The 15,725-nt window shown below is 37.1% G+C and overlaps 1 protein-coding gene across 1 annotated transcript in view; it reads left to right on the top strand.

The window, feature by feature from the left end:
- The window catches only part of LOC115429709 (thyrotropin-releasing hormone-degrading ectoenzyme), a 265,248-nt gene that overhangs the window by 235,286 nt on the left and 14,237 nt on the right, over nucleotides 1-15,725 (top strand). The window contains exons 16-17 of the mRNA XM_030149384.1: nucleotides 2,399-2,506; nucleotides 13,472-13,639. Of these exons, the coding sequence (XP_030005244.1) occupies nucleotides 2,399-2,506; nucleotides 13,472-13,639 (276 nt within the window). The remainder of the gene's footprint in view (nucleotides 1-2,398; nucleotides 2,507-13,471; nucleotides 13,640-15,725) is intronic.

The raw sequence follows: 15,725 nt of genomic DNA on the forward strand, positions 1-15,725 counted from the left end.
GAACTAAAATGACTTTGACACCCCTACACTAGAAGAGTCCTCCTTCTGTGTGAATGATTATTACACTGAATACATAGATTCCAGTCATGCTTTTCAATTTCTAAATCTGCACATATTTCTGATGTTATTAACTAGGATTAGAAAGTATTAGAGGAGGTCTTGTCTACTCCCACATAGAACAGGTTTGGGCAAGTTGTTGAAAAATGGATTGTGTATAAACAAGTGAAATAACAATTTATTATTAAGTAATTTGATGCAATAGTGAGACCATATGGAGCCCTACTGTGGAAAAACCACCGAAGAAGAAAAGCAGCTGACAGTAATGGAAAAGCTGATGTTTAACGCTTGAGGAAGAGACAACTATTAATGTTATAGACTTGACAGATGCTGCAGTCAAACACCTATTTGTAATGCTTTGTTTTTGTGTTAGAAATGCTCAGATGGAGAAATGTATCTCATCTTTAAAATGTTAATCAACAATAAAATTCAACACTTTACCATAAAAAAGCTTTAAGGAAATTCAAACAACCTTTTTTAAGGCTATATTTAAAGAAATCTGTAACAGCTTTTTACACACAATATGTAAACATGATAGAACTACACTACTACTACTACTACTACTACTACTACTACTACTACTACTACTACTACTGCTGCACAATTATGGGTTATTATTTATGAATTATGGATGCAAGACAGTGACAATTTTGATAATGGAACAGTCAGATTCCGAAAACTATTTATCTCATACGGTTAATTCACTTGCAGTTTACCACAGACATCAGTCAACATTCAAAGTACAATGTGACAAACATAAGTCAGTATACAAATACAAGATCATTGGAAGGCAACTACAATAAATGCTTTAAATAATCAACAATAATTAATCAATAAATACCAATGCAGGCTAAAAGACCCTGTAGGTTCTGCTAACGTTACAAAATCTCATATAAAATGACTAAAATGACTGCTGTCAGAGTTTAAGTGTGATAACTGAAGGAATAGAAGATTTTGAATATCTTTTGGTTCTCCTCTGAGGTGGTAACACCAGCCTGAAGGCATCAAAGCAAACTTCTTAGACAACACATGATAAGGATCCCTGATAATGGTCTGTGCTTTCCTCTCTACCTGAAGCTCCCAGGGGGAAGACAAGCCTCTTAGTCTGACTCTGATGATCCTGGAACATGGTTTTACGATGGCATGCAGCCTGTTCTTGTCTTTCAGCGTTAGAACATTGAACCAACAGATGAAAGAAAATGTTAAAAGGCCTTCAATGAATGAACAATAAAAGTTCCTTAAAATCTTCTCACTGACATTAACCCTGTAAAGCCTGAACCATTAAATTATTGACAGAAAATTCCAATTCTTTGAAACCTGGAGCCTTTATTGGTTGTTTTGAACAACGAAATTTTTTATTTTTTTCCCAAATATCAATTTCTATGTATGAGTTTCAATTTTGTATCATATTTGAAACATCGGGTCCCAATGCTCAAATATTATTATTCTTGAACAAACAAAAACATAATATAACACAAACATTTCTAACAAATTGGTAATTCCTTTTCAAAATTGTGAAAGTTCTGCCTCCTTCCTCATTAATGACAGTCTTGTAGTGTCACTGGAAAGGCCTCTGGTGAACGAATTCCTCCCCCCTGGTGGATTATCTGTGTATTGCATGTATCTAATTGTATACATCAGGTTTTTCAAGAAAAAAATATCACACTGATCATGTAGAGGGCTTCAAAACTCATGTATCCCTGGCGTTATAGGGTTAAAAGAGTTCAGTCTCCTCATCAGATGGATTCTCTGTTGGCTCCTCTTCGCCACAGATTCAGTATTGGCATCAAAATTGAGCTTACAGTCAAAAATAGTGCCAAGATATTTGTATGAATCCACAATCTGAATGTCGTCACTTTGTCTTCATTTTTGTATATTCATGCTTTTTAATTTGATTTCAGCATCAACTATTTACATGACTTTTCCAAATAATTTGATCCTGAGGTTTTCTTGGATGTTTATCACAAATTTTAATGAAATCCAGTGAAAAATAAAAAAAATAAATAAAAATGTTGAGCCTCTGTAACTAATGATGAAATTTAGCTCTGAGGGCCTAACTTGAAAAATCCATAAATAAAATAAAAAGTATTTGGAGTAGAGGTTCAGGAGGTCCATGCGCCCATGAGGTTTTCATAAGAAAATCCATAAGTTGGAGTGAGTTCAGCTGGTATGAAATGACTCCCTGTAAGTTCAGTATTATAGATGTTCACAGACTCCTTCAGCTTTCAGTGTTTTTGTGGATAAAGCTGATATTAGATTTCTCATCATAGCCTGAGTACGCTGTGAAGTTTTCTAATGTTTTTTCCTTGTTACTTCATAGTTGTGTGTCTTATCTCTGCAGAGAGTTGCAGAGGGAGCTGATCATGTTAGCATGCAGCTTCGGGAACAAGCAGTGTCACCGCCAGGCCGTCGTCTACATCTCTGATTGGATCTCCAGCAACAAGAACAGGTATGAATAAACACACATATGGATGGATTTCTACTTGCATTTCATTCCAGTTTTTTTCTCCTGATGCAAAAGTGTCAAATGTCCAAAATCTTTGATAGAAACTGAAGCCTGGATGTAAAATCTATACATATTAGTCATAAAACCTCACCCACAAAGCTGTGCTTTTGCCTTACTCTACATTTTTTTCATCCTTCTCCTCTTTTGTGTCTGTAACTTCTTCTCTTTTATGTGCTTCTGGCTCATTCGCCCCCTCTGGGTGCTTTACGAGATCTGCAAAATTAGATTTCAAACAGCAAATTAAATAGAAACAGATGCTGGTGTTCTGTACAGGACAGCAGGGAGTGGATGATAAGAGACGCGCTTAAATTAAACAACACTAAATTGAACACTGTCTCTGACTCCATCCGGCTGATTTTTACGAATGAATTCTTTGATACGCCTCCTCATTAATGTCAGATGCATGTTTGTATGTCAGAGGGATTATTTTTTACTTTCAAGTGTTTTCTCAAATTTACAAACAGGGAAATAACACTGTGTTGTATAAATAGTCAACATCCTGCCTTTAAAGGGGTTATATGTAGTACTGTCATCCCAGGGGGAAGTCATATACCACAACACACTTAGGACAATCAAAACCACAAACAAATCAACACTGTGTACACACATATTGTATCACTCACTGAATAAATGATAATGCTCATTATTTATACATCCGTATCATGGTATCATCAAGTTTTCTTCTTCAATTAAAAACTCATAACTAGTTATTTTGACAGTTGGTCAAAACAACACTATGTCTTCTTGTGTTGCATCAGCTGATAGTTTACATTATAGCTCTGTTAGCTTAACTCTATTTTTAGACAGAAAACAGACAGTAAAACTACAAAACAGCTTAATTTTCTGTATGGTGTGTGTTGTCAGTAGCTGAACTAAAGATCTGTTATGAATCATCTAAACAAGGTCAGAACTGTCACAGTTTAGTCTGAACCGTGGATCAATTAACAGTGAACTTAACAAAGATAATAACATTGCATAATAACTTTATACCTTCATAAGATTTATAATCAAACTCACCCATGTAGAAGAAATGCTATGGTTTCATCGTCACACTCCATTTTTTCATTTAGCTCTGTGTCCAGTGGTGAAAACAAATACAGTGGCGTATTAGGGCCACATAAGAAAATAAAAACATTTGTCATGATGAGAATAAAGTCGTAATATTTTGATAATAAAGTCATCATATAATGAGAATAAAGTCGAACCCACTCATCGAATAATGGAGAACTTGGAACATTTTGTGAAGTTCTGCTTTCATTTGGGGTTTACACACGGCCAAATACTGAGCCTATCCCACCATCAACACATTATCATTGGTCTAAGGACTTTGGAGCAAGTTTGCACACATTTGGGTTTGTTTTGTTGTAAGAACTGAACTGACTTGGAGCAAATTGCCTCTTTTGTGGAGAAGAAACTGATGAAGTGGTCGGCTGCAGGGCTAGCGGCAGTTACACCAGAGCTATAGGGTTTGTAGTTTCTGAAGAAACTGTGAGGATTCTACTGTGAGTTTTGGAGTCCAACAGAAGTGAAAGTTGTTGCTTCGCTTGTTGCGTTCACTGTAAAATCAGAAACTCTGTTGAATTTTCAAAATATTACGACTTTAATCTCAAAGAAGTACAACTTTATTCTTGTAAAATAATGAGGATTTTTTTTTTAACTACAACTTTATTCTCATTATATTATGAATTTATTCTGAAAATAGTACAACTTTGTCATTGAATAATGAGTTTTTTAAAACTACGACTTTATTTTCATTATATTATGACTTTATTCTCAAAATACTACAACTTTATTCTCTTAGTGACAAGCGTTTTTATATCTAATGTGACCTTAACATGCCATTGTAAACAACAGTGCATCTAGCTTTTATTACTTTGTTTGACTCTAAAAGTTGTGTCTTACTGGTTCTCATCCCATCCTTTGGTCAAAGGTCCCATGGTGACTCACTACTCCCTCTAGTGGACACATAATTCACCCAAACCATCAATGTGAATATATTCAGTTTATATCTCTACAATTCAAAACATAGATAATTTTTTTTATATTTGAAAGCAGACATACAACATGTAGCCCCTTGAAAAATGGAATGCAGTAAAACTATAGTATCCACCAAAGGTATCAAAAGTAAATGTGCCTTCATTATATTAAGTATTTACTGATGCAATAACATGTAAACAACATGTCCTACAACATGAAGGTGGTGCATTTTAAGAACTGTAAACTGAACAGTCTGAGCTAAATAAGTATGCTAATATTTTTAGAACTGCACCATGTTTTGTTTGTCTAGTCACTGTTACATTTATGCAAGTAAAAGGTAGTTGTGTTTTTCCCACCCTTGTAGAAGAATTTAATTCAGTCAAAAACTAGACAAATGGAGCAGAGTGAAAGAATAAAGTATGTCAAAATTGCAGAAAGTAGACTTTCCACTTGTGATGGTACTGTAGGGCATTATCATTTAACTACTTTAATCCACTTTCTCATAATGACAGTGAGCCCAACGCTGTTCCAATGTTGTTTTTCAGTCACTTTCAAAGTTGGGTTGTTGTTTGCAGAGAAAACATCATGGGAGCAGTTCACATGAAAACCATATGGCAATGTGTTGAAAACGTTCCCTTTTTCCATTTGCAACAACACAACCCAGGCCTTTAATAAATGTAAGAAGCAGTTTGAAAATGTCCCATTTTCAGCTGTGGGAAACACCACATAAATCCACATTCATGCAGGATTAATCTCTCCAGGGGTGACTTTTTAATATTTCATGCTCCATTCAGGCATTTTAATCCCATCTGCAGAGCACATGTATGTGATTTTCCTCTGCAGACTGGGGTATTAATTACTAGAATTTCTCAATAATTGAGGGGAACTCATGTGACCTGGCTTTCCACCAATGTGAGTGTAGAGCAGAGAAGTAAAATTGAATATTATGTAGCGCTTCTGTGCACATTAATCCTGGAGTGGTGTGTTTGACAGTGAACAATGAAGGAATAAAGCTTTGATATGAATGAGTCTAATGCACTCAGCAGACCTGTATCATACCTGAATTATAAAAAAAGATGTTAGAAAGTACCTGCAGTAAATGGACTTGGGCTAAAATCCCCTCCAGAACAATGCATGTCATAATTACAGCAGAGCTCAGCTAATGTTGTAGTGTCTGTATCCTTCAGGAATTTTAATCATGTCCCACTGGGACTTTACCGTGAATGATCCATCTAATGGATCAGAAATTATGGTTTTCCAATTTGTTTTAGTGTGGCTGTGGTCATACACAATTAATTTTGTAGGGGGTCTTAGACAAGAATGAACAACAGGGCCCCCCATTGATCCCACTTTTAGAGCATTGTGTTCAGTATTAAACACACCATGCTGCATAACCAGGGAGCATGCAGCATGTAAGCTTTCACAAACACATTCTGCCACAAAAATATCATCAACATGAGACGATGAAGCAGGACCCATCTACTTGGTAAATGCTGATTGTTTATTCCCTGTTTTTCTACTGCCACAGCACTGGACCAATGTCTGCTGGCTGTAAGAACATCATAAACCATTTATAGGACAGCCATTGAAATACTCTGAAATTAAAAATTTCAGCCTTTCTATGGTATTGGAAATTGTCATATCCCTCCTCTTGCCTAAAACATCCAAGCAGCACTTTCTAAAAAGTAAACACATGCAATAAAACAACTGTTATAAGGTCAGAAACTGACAAATCACTCATATTCACTATTTACAGTTTCAAAATGTCTATAAAATCCGTCTGAATCACTGTATAGTCTTATAAAAACCAACATGCTTCTTGACCTCACTGAGGCATAGGATTGGCCCCATATTTAATATTTGTGGAAATTACCAAAAATAGTTACTTGCCTGATAAAGGGTTCAGTTCAATTCAGTTTTACTTGTAGAGCCCTATATCACAACACAGTTGCCTCACAGGGCTTTACAGAATTAGTTGGATATGAAAACAAACAACAGTCAAATAAACAGTAGATGAAGGAAATGGATTAATGTTCTGGGCATCCCCCATCCTTAGACCCTCCTTCTTGGCAAGGAAAAACTCCAAAAACCCAGTGGGAAAAGAGAAACCTTGGGGAGAACCACAGTGAAGGAGAGATCCACTCCAGATTTTTAAGATTAGGTATAAATACCTGATTATACTAGAGAAAGATGCACCTGAACACACCAGCAGTCAATAACCAAAACATACTTCATACTGCAGCCAAAGAGACTCAACTTGAAACAATGTCAAACACCAGCACATATATACACATAAAGCATGTGTTTCTGTTCTTTCTATTTGTGCACCAGTTAGTCCTTAATTTCCAAATCAGAAGTATGACATCTCTTTCACCTGGGACACATGCATCTACGTTTGGGCTTTGTTGCTCATGTGTATGCGTTCGCTCCAGCTGCATGTAGAACTGTCCTACCTTCTACACCAAGTTTCCCATTGACATCCACTATATAGACCAAAATATTAGGACACATCCCACTTATAGGACTTCTCATTACCTCTGGTCTGAAATATTATCATGATGAAAAAGTTTATGCCAGTTTTTGTGAACAATTCTCGTAATAAATGCCAAATTAAAATTTCCTGTAAGTTTAAAAGCTGATTTTTCTCCCTCAGCGAGTGTCAGAAACCAGACAGTAACATGTGATTTAAAATGATTATTTATGGTCATAATGTGCCATATTATTTCAGAAATATTGAAGAAGAATATTTAAAACAATTCTGTTGGAAAAAAATGAATGAGTAAAAGTATGCAAAAACAAACTCCGACACAATTTGTAAGAGAGGAGATGTGACAAAATTAACTTTGCTGCGTTATAGCGCTCATTAACAACTTGTCGAGTGTGTGTGTGCGTGCGTGTGTGTGTGTGTGGGGGGGTTATAGTGCTCAGTAACAACTTGTTGGGTTGGGGAGGGGGGGTCATAACGCTCAGTAACAACTTATTGGGTTGGGGGGCATACGTTATTGCTCAGGAGTGGCAGTGCCCCCCATTTCAGTCTCAGAATATTACAGATGTGAACTTCATGTTTCTATCATTAGATCTGTTTTTGCTGTAAGCCGTTTACCTCACACATGAAAAACAGACACCTGGTTTATTTTCTAAATGTTGTCTCTGCTCTGTGACACTTCACACACACATCTCTGACGCAGCAGATGTGGATCAATCTAATGTGTTAACATGAGCGTTGGAATGAAAGAAACGCAGATAAGAAGCAACCGGTGTGTTCCAGGACTCACAGTCGCAGTAGACCACATATTACCAAGGCCAACGAAGATTGTAAATGAGAAACTGACAGCTCTGTTATACAACACAAACTGTGATGACACTTTTAATTTAGAACAGAAATCCACTGTAGGCCAGATGTGATTCATCCTGTTGATAGTTTGATTTGCACTGATGAACTTAGCCTTATCCTTTGTCTTATAGGCAGTTCAGATCTTACTATATCTTCCAACACAGTTGTTGGATCTGCTGTTTTAGCTTATTACAAGACTTTTGAGCAGAGGAACTAAATGTCTGTGAACTTACAGCAATTTAACAGTTTACTGAGAGACATTCATACATTTTGGAGGAAGCAGCTGTTGAACACATTTTGAGCAAAACAAGTTCAGTTCATATAGTTTACAGCGCAGGTGTCAAACATGCGGCCCAGGGGCCAAATCCGGCCCACCAAAGGGTCTAATCCCGCCCGTGGGATGAATTTGTGAAAAATTGCAAAAATGACACTGAAGAAATTAACAATCAATGGTGTCAAAATCCTTTTAATTCAGGTTCTACATATAGACACATACAGTCTAATTAGATTTCAAGTGGGCCAGAACCAGTAAAATATTATCATAATATAATAACGTATAAATTATGACAACCCCAAATTTTCTCTTTGTTTTTTAGGTGTAAAAAAGTTAAATTACATGAAAATGTTTACATTACCAAACTATACTTTTACAAAAAACATGAATAACCTGAACAAATATGAAAAAACAGAAACGTCTTAAGGAAAGTAAATGCAATTTTACCAATATTCTGCCTGTTACTAATGTTTTGTGCTATTGTAATACACGTGTGTAAATGATAAGCTGATAAACCGAGGCAGAATATTGTTAAAATTGTATTTGTTTTTCTTAAGACAATTCAACTTGTTCATGTTTACTCAGATTTGAAGATAACTTTGTAGATGTAAACCTGATCATAATATAATTTTACTTTTTTCACTGTTATTATTTTATTGGTTCAGCCCACTTGGGATCAAATCGGAGTGAATGTGGCCCCCGAACTAAAATGAGTTTGACACCCCTGGTTTACAGATCTGGTGGGTGTGTTATGTGTTTTGAATGGAAAGTGGACATTGTATTGGCACAAGTGTGTAAGGAACGCTGCACAAAGCTGTGAGCATCACTGACGTCAGATGAGCCATCACAGTTGGTCAGTTGTAAACCTGGCCATGCTTGTATTCCTCAGTCGGGCGACGTAGATATTGTTTTAGTCCAACAGAGACATTTCTGATCCGACATTTAAACTACAGAGAAAGTCAGACAGACATATGGATGCACAGACAGAGCAGATGGTTGAAAGGCATGTTTACTGTCAGAGTGGAAGTTTAATGCAGAGGAAGAATGAGAGGGAGGAAAAAATATTTCAGAAGAAAATAGAGCTTCAGGACATTAAACCTCTTCTTTAGACTGTACAAACACACACACACACAGTCAGAGTGTTAGTTAATAAGATCAGAGCCATCTGGAGGTTTCATTAGATTCTGTTCATCCGTATTTCACTCTACAAAGAAAAATTCTTATTCTACCTTTTATTAGTAGTAACATAGTACAAGTAATAGAATAATGATAGTAGCTGAACTAGAAATGATTGTGTGGGTGCAGAGATGTTTTTTCAGTAGCTTAGACATCATGTCATCATGCGCAACACACCCTTCAATACATTGTGTTTGGCAGATCACATCGGAGAATGACTGTAACGCCACAGTCAGCACTAATGTGGACGTTAGCCAATGACTGAGTGTGTGTGTGTGTGTGTGTGTGTGTGTGCGTGTGTGTGTGTGTGTGTGTGTGTGTGTGTGTTCGCTCTTAAGTGGAGCATCTCTAAAATGATTTCCCAGGTCGGTGAATGATGTAATTGTCCCTGCATCAGTCACTCTGCACTCAAACACACACACATTCACTCACTCTCAAACACACACTTAGTTATAGCTCAGTATATAATTTTGCTTCCAGCTGAGCTCACTGTATTGTCATCAAAGTTTTTTGTTTGGTTTATTAGCAATTTAGGTCAAGTTCTCTCTTGCTCTCACTCACTCTCTCTCTCTCTCTCTCACACACACACACACACATACACACACCTTATAGCGTGAAAAATATTCACCTTTTTGCTTTGCTGATGATTCAGGCCAGTGACCAGCTGGGGCAGGCAGATAGTGTATGACTGTGGAAGTGTGTGTGGGTCTCAGTTCAACGCAGTTACTGTAGAAAATATTGGCAGTTCCCTGTGATAACTGCAGCTCTGTGAGTAATGACTACTGTTGAGGCATTAATACTTGTGGTCTGAATCCCTTTCGAGTATTTACACATTACAGCCCACAGACTGGTGTGCAACAGCTTATTAAGACCCAGAAATACAGTACATGTTAGTGTTAGTTACCACATACCCCAAAGCATTGTGTTTTGATGATTTAGTAGCAATGGGAGCAACAGAGGAAGTGTGGCAATGTTATTATAAAGAATAAATGGGTGTATGGAGATTTGACGTTGATGATGTGACATTAAACAGGGTGAATATCTAGGACAGCTGAGACAGAAGTTATAGAGTTGTTAGTTCACACTGCAGTAAAAAGCAAAAAGTACTAGGCTACTTTATTGTACTCAAGGAAAAGTTACAGTGAAATTATACTATTGTAGTAAAAAAAAAGATAAAGAAAGAAATGCTTATCTAAAAATAAAAAAAAACAAGTTATTCAAAAAGTAGAGTAAAAGTTACTAGGTGCCTTACTAGGTTGTGGCTTCATGTTCCCAGACCCGGATTCTGATTTATATAGGTCTATATTTAGGTCTTGTGTGCATAGTTCATGGAGACTTTCCCTTTTTCACATCTCCCAATTCATACCTCAGTCTCCTCCTCAATTTGTGTTGTATTTTCATGGAGGAGGAGACAGAGGACAGAGGAGGCATTTAACGGAACCAGACACCATCACCTCAGAGCCGTCGTTATAGATAAATGTCAGTTAACTATGTTGTGTGTAACAGTCATTTTATCTTCTGTTTGTTTTGATACAGTTACCACTGATTAACGTTTAATTCAATTTGCATTATGACATCATATGTCAGTAGGCAGGATGTCATAGTTTTTTTTTTTATTATTTACTACATGTTTGGTGATTTTAAGCAACTAATACAGAAGATACAAGACATCCTGGTCCTGCCCTGGTTTGTGTAATTCAGATGTGCATCATGCCTCCCTTTATACATCACAGATCTGGTCAGCCTTTGTAAAGTGATGTATTTGTATATTCTCAGTCAAAGCCTCCTCCATCCTCTCTTAATGATGTGAAGTATAGGGAACTAAGATGGTGAGGAGTGAGGAGAGAATAATTGAGGAGATTATGCACTACGAAATAAGAGCCTTTTTTTTTTTTTTACACTAAACTTAAGTTGTACAAAAATATAAACGTTCTGCTATCATCAGGTAAAAGTAGGGTTCACCGTTGACGTGTCAGCAGTTCATCACAAGGCTCAGCTATACAGACAAACAACCATTCACTCTCACATTCACACCTATGGGTGATTTAGACTGACCACTTACTTAACCTATTATGGTGCATGTCTTGGATGGTGGGAAGAAGCCGGAGTACCCAGACAGTGCTTTTAGACAGACATGGTTCTGGTTCCGGTTCCATTCTGGAGGCTCAGTACCTTGGTGCTTTCTGGCGAACAAGCTTGTGTTCACACCAGTTTAATCAGAACTGAAGTGGGAGGACGTTACTCCATGTTTCGCCATTGTCGTCCTCTACTCCCTCTTCACAATCTAGAACACAGGTGTCAAACATGCGGCCCGGGGGCCAAATCTGGCCCACCAAAGGGTTCAATCTGGCCCCTGGGATGAATTTGTGAACTGCAAAAATTACACTGAAGATATTAACAATCAAGGATGTTAAAATCATTTTAGGTCATTTCAGTCTAAAGTATAGCAGACCAGTAAAATACTATCATAATAACCTATAAATAATGAAAACTGTAAATGTGTCTCTTTGTTTTAGTGTAAAAGAAGTAAAATTACACAAAAATGTTCACATTTAAACACTAGTCTTTTACAAAAAATGTGAATATCTGAAATTTCTTAAGAGAAGTATGTGGAATTTTAATAATATTCTGCCTGTTATTTAATGTTTTGTGTATTTGTAGATCCACTGTGATCTCTAAGTTGTGATTCACATGTATAAATGATAAACTTAGATGTAATATTGTTAACATTGCACTTACTAACGAATTTTCAGGTTGTTCATATTTCTTTATGTTATGTTCAAGTACAATTCGTAGATGTAAACATTTTCATTTACTTTACTTTACTTTTTTCACTTGAAAGTTCTTATCCTATTCTTTATATTATTTTACTGGTCTGGCCCACTTTATACCATATTAGGCTGAATGTGGCCCCTGAACTAAAATGAGTTTGACACCCCTGATCTAGAATATGACATAGCCTGGTCAGCCATCCGTCTTTCTCAATGAAAAATCCGTCTGGAATTGTGGGGCTTGAATCCAATTATGAAGGCGGGACTAACAGACACCGAGTTAACCTATCACAGATGAGATGGACATGCTTTTGTCAGAGAAAGTTGAGAACACAGGGTGTAATCTGTAATTCAAGCCTTATTTTTTTAATCAAACAACCGACAACAGTTGTAAAGATATTTGCGGACTGGAACTGACTTTGACTCTGTTTGTATGATGCATTGTGAAACACCCGCCCCCCAGACTTGTGATTGATCTGTGATTGATACAAAATAGATTGGGCATATTTCACAGGAACTGGCCCAATTCCAGACTGTTTTCTCAGTTTTGAATAGACTGAGAAAACCGGATGGCTGGCCAGGCTATGACACCCACTGATGATGTTCTCGAGGAAGAACCATCTTTTTTTTTTATTCCATCTGAGAACCAACTTTTCAGGTTCCAAACCAATTTTTTTCCTGGTGTGAATGTGCACAGAGCCCTGCCAGTGTAAAAACCCTGAGAGAGAACCCACGGAGACATAAGAGAACATGTAAAGTCCACACAGAAAAGCCCCTGGTGCTGAGATTGAACCCAAGACCTTCTTGCTGGAGACGGTGCTAACCACTGCACCACCACACCGCCCCTAAATGAGCTTCAGATCTTGAGTAAAATAACAGTTTTCTAAAAGTACACTAGAGTTCCACTCTGTTACGGTACTTGATGACTTAGTTCTGCTGCTGTAATAGATCTAAACACTCAGAAAACTGTGATATGAAAAATAAAAGAGAAGAAAAACAGCTTTGTGAGACTTTGGGAGGTTTGGCTGGTGTCAGAGTGTCTCTGATGGAGTCTTTGTCTCTGTTGTATATCTGGGGTCAGTACAAGGAGTGAAATGTTGTTAATGGAGCTCATTTAATGGAAGAAGAATTTCTCATTTAACATCCAGAGAGTAGACATGTCCTATCAGTGTTTTGTGGTCTTATTACTTATTACCGCCTCACATATCTTGTCCCTGCTGATCCTTCTGCACTCAAATAAAACGGTAATCATTTTTCACTTTAATATTTATCAAAAAAAATAATCTCCCCCTGGACTTCAAAGCAGGCTGATGTAGCTGCCGTGTTTGTGATGCATTTCATTGTCTGACTGATGGTTTGTTGTTTTGATTTTGCAGGATTCCTCCAAACATCAGAGACATCGTTTACTGCACTGGGGTCAGTCTGATGGATGAGGATGTGTGGGAGTTTATCTGGATGAAGTTTCACTCATCAACTGCAGTGTCAGAGAAAAAGATCCTGCTGGAGGCTCTGACTTGCTCAGACAACACCTTCCTCCTGAACAGGTACAAACCACACAGTACGTCTGTGAGCCAATGTCATAAAGGACTCTTTACGATAATATTTTCATAAGCTCATATTAACATTTTGGTGCTTTTAAAGCTCAGATGGCCTGTATTATTGATGTTTTCATTGATTCAGCAGCCTCCCTTTATTGTTGAAGTGCCACTGATTCCACCAAGAATCTAATTTTGCAGGACTTTGTGGTCATTTACAGTTCGTCTACTTGTCCTCTCATAGCTAGAGTTTTTACAGCAACAAAAAATTGAAATATGCTTAACAAACTCATAATGTAAGTTTGCTTTTTATGCACTATGAGTGTGACTAAAGGCCTCCAAACATGTATTGTCGGTCCAATAACTGCCTGTTTACCTAATGTCTGTATATGGGTGCTTTTATGAAACTGGTCCCTAAAACAGGACATGGGGGCTAAAAATACAAACCAGATGTAGACTAATGTTATGAAGCAAGTTTAGAAGCACTCTGGGTCTATTTTAAAAATAAATATTTACTGAGATAAAAGAGAAACTATTTTTCAGATAAAACACATTTTTATATAATTTTTTTTTTTTTTTTTTATTCAAAAATCTGCATGTAACACTGTAAAAAGGAGACGAAAATAACACACTACTATTTTTTTGAATATCGTTTTATTCTCTCACAGGTACATTTTGGGAATTGAACTAATTATGCAAGGCAGAGTGTTTCACAACAAGGACCACTGTTTCAAAATCACTCGTGATTTATTTGTGTTTAAATGGGCAGGTTCCGCATGTAACACCCGTGGACACGATGGGTTATGCACAAAACCTGGATTGAGACTGAGGTTCATGAAAAACCTGCATGTCTGGATTCGAAAACCCACTAGGATCGTCACATTTAACACAGTGTCTTTACTTATCGTGGTATATAAGACTATGTACAGCCATGTTTTCCAGATCAAATGCCTAGGTAGCCTTTCCTGTCCCAATACTGGTCCTATTTTTGGCCCCAATATTTTATTAAAAAATCATTAATTTTGGGATGACTCAGAGCAGGAATATATTTTTTTCTGCATTTATCTGAGGTCATCATTAGGTAGATCCTGGGGGGAAATATGTCTACACTTCTCTTTTATTGTTGGGTCTAAAAAAAGCTGGCAGAGTGCCAGGTACCAATATAAACCCAGTTTCATAGAAGCACCCATCTATAAATCAGGATTTGTACTTGTTTTGGAGGTTTTATGAGAATGTGACAGAAAAAAACACAGTGACAAACTCTAAAAAGAATCACAAGATAGCTGAGGATCACCAGGTTGTCAGTGAATGCAAGAGAATATCATTGAAATCCGTAAAATTAAAGTTCCTCAAGGATAGATAATATAGTATTTCACTGTGTTAAAGGTAAGGGCACAAGCCTAAACCAAACACTGTGATGTCTCATCCCTCAGAGCCATCATTCATCTATAGCTGATAGAACCACATGGGCTCAGGATTACCAGCAAACCTTTGTCAGCCACAACAATATGGAAATACCAGCTCAAATGTTACTGTTTTACATCCAAATCCCTGCATATCCTTTGTTTTTAAGCATTTCAATAATATTCTCACATATTTGTTGTTAAACCGGTGATCATTCATCTATATTCACTCCCAAAGGACTAGACCTTTAATGGATGCAGCTTTCATTCAGAATCAGGATTAAACTCATCTGTTCAAATCACATTATCATTTATTATTTATACTCATGAATAGCCACAAATTGCTTCTGTTTTCGCATGTGTTTCAGTTCTAAACGCCAGGGATGGATAAACAGTCACGGAAAAAATTATTAGACCATCAACAGTCATCAAAAACAATGGTTTTGCAATCAAGTACTAACTCCTGTGTGTATCATGTGACTAAAACAGACGGAAAAGAAAACATGGAATGTCTACAAGCACTGTTTTTGGTAGTGCAAAGTGCAAGGGCCAAGGTTTGAATTGGGATTGGGCCTAGGTCTCGAAAAGGCTTGATCTTGGTCTCGCCTAAGTGTGTCATGGTCTTGGTCTTGCTTTGGTCTTGATACTCTCCGGTCTCAGCAGTGTCTTGGTCTTGGTCTAGCTGGTCTCGA

This window comes from Sphaeramia orbicularis, chromosome 12 (assembly GCF_902148855.1).
Source record: "Sphaeramia orbicularis chromosome 12, fSphaOr1.1, whole genome shotgun sequence".
NCBI lineage: Eukaryota > Metazoa > Chordata > Actinopteri > Kurtiformes > Apogonidae > Sphaeramia > Sphaeramia orbicularis.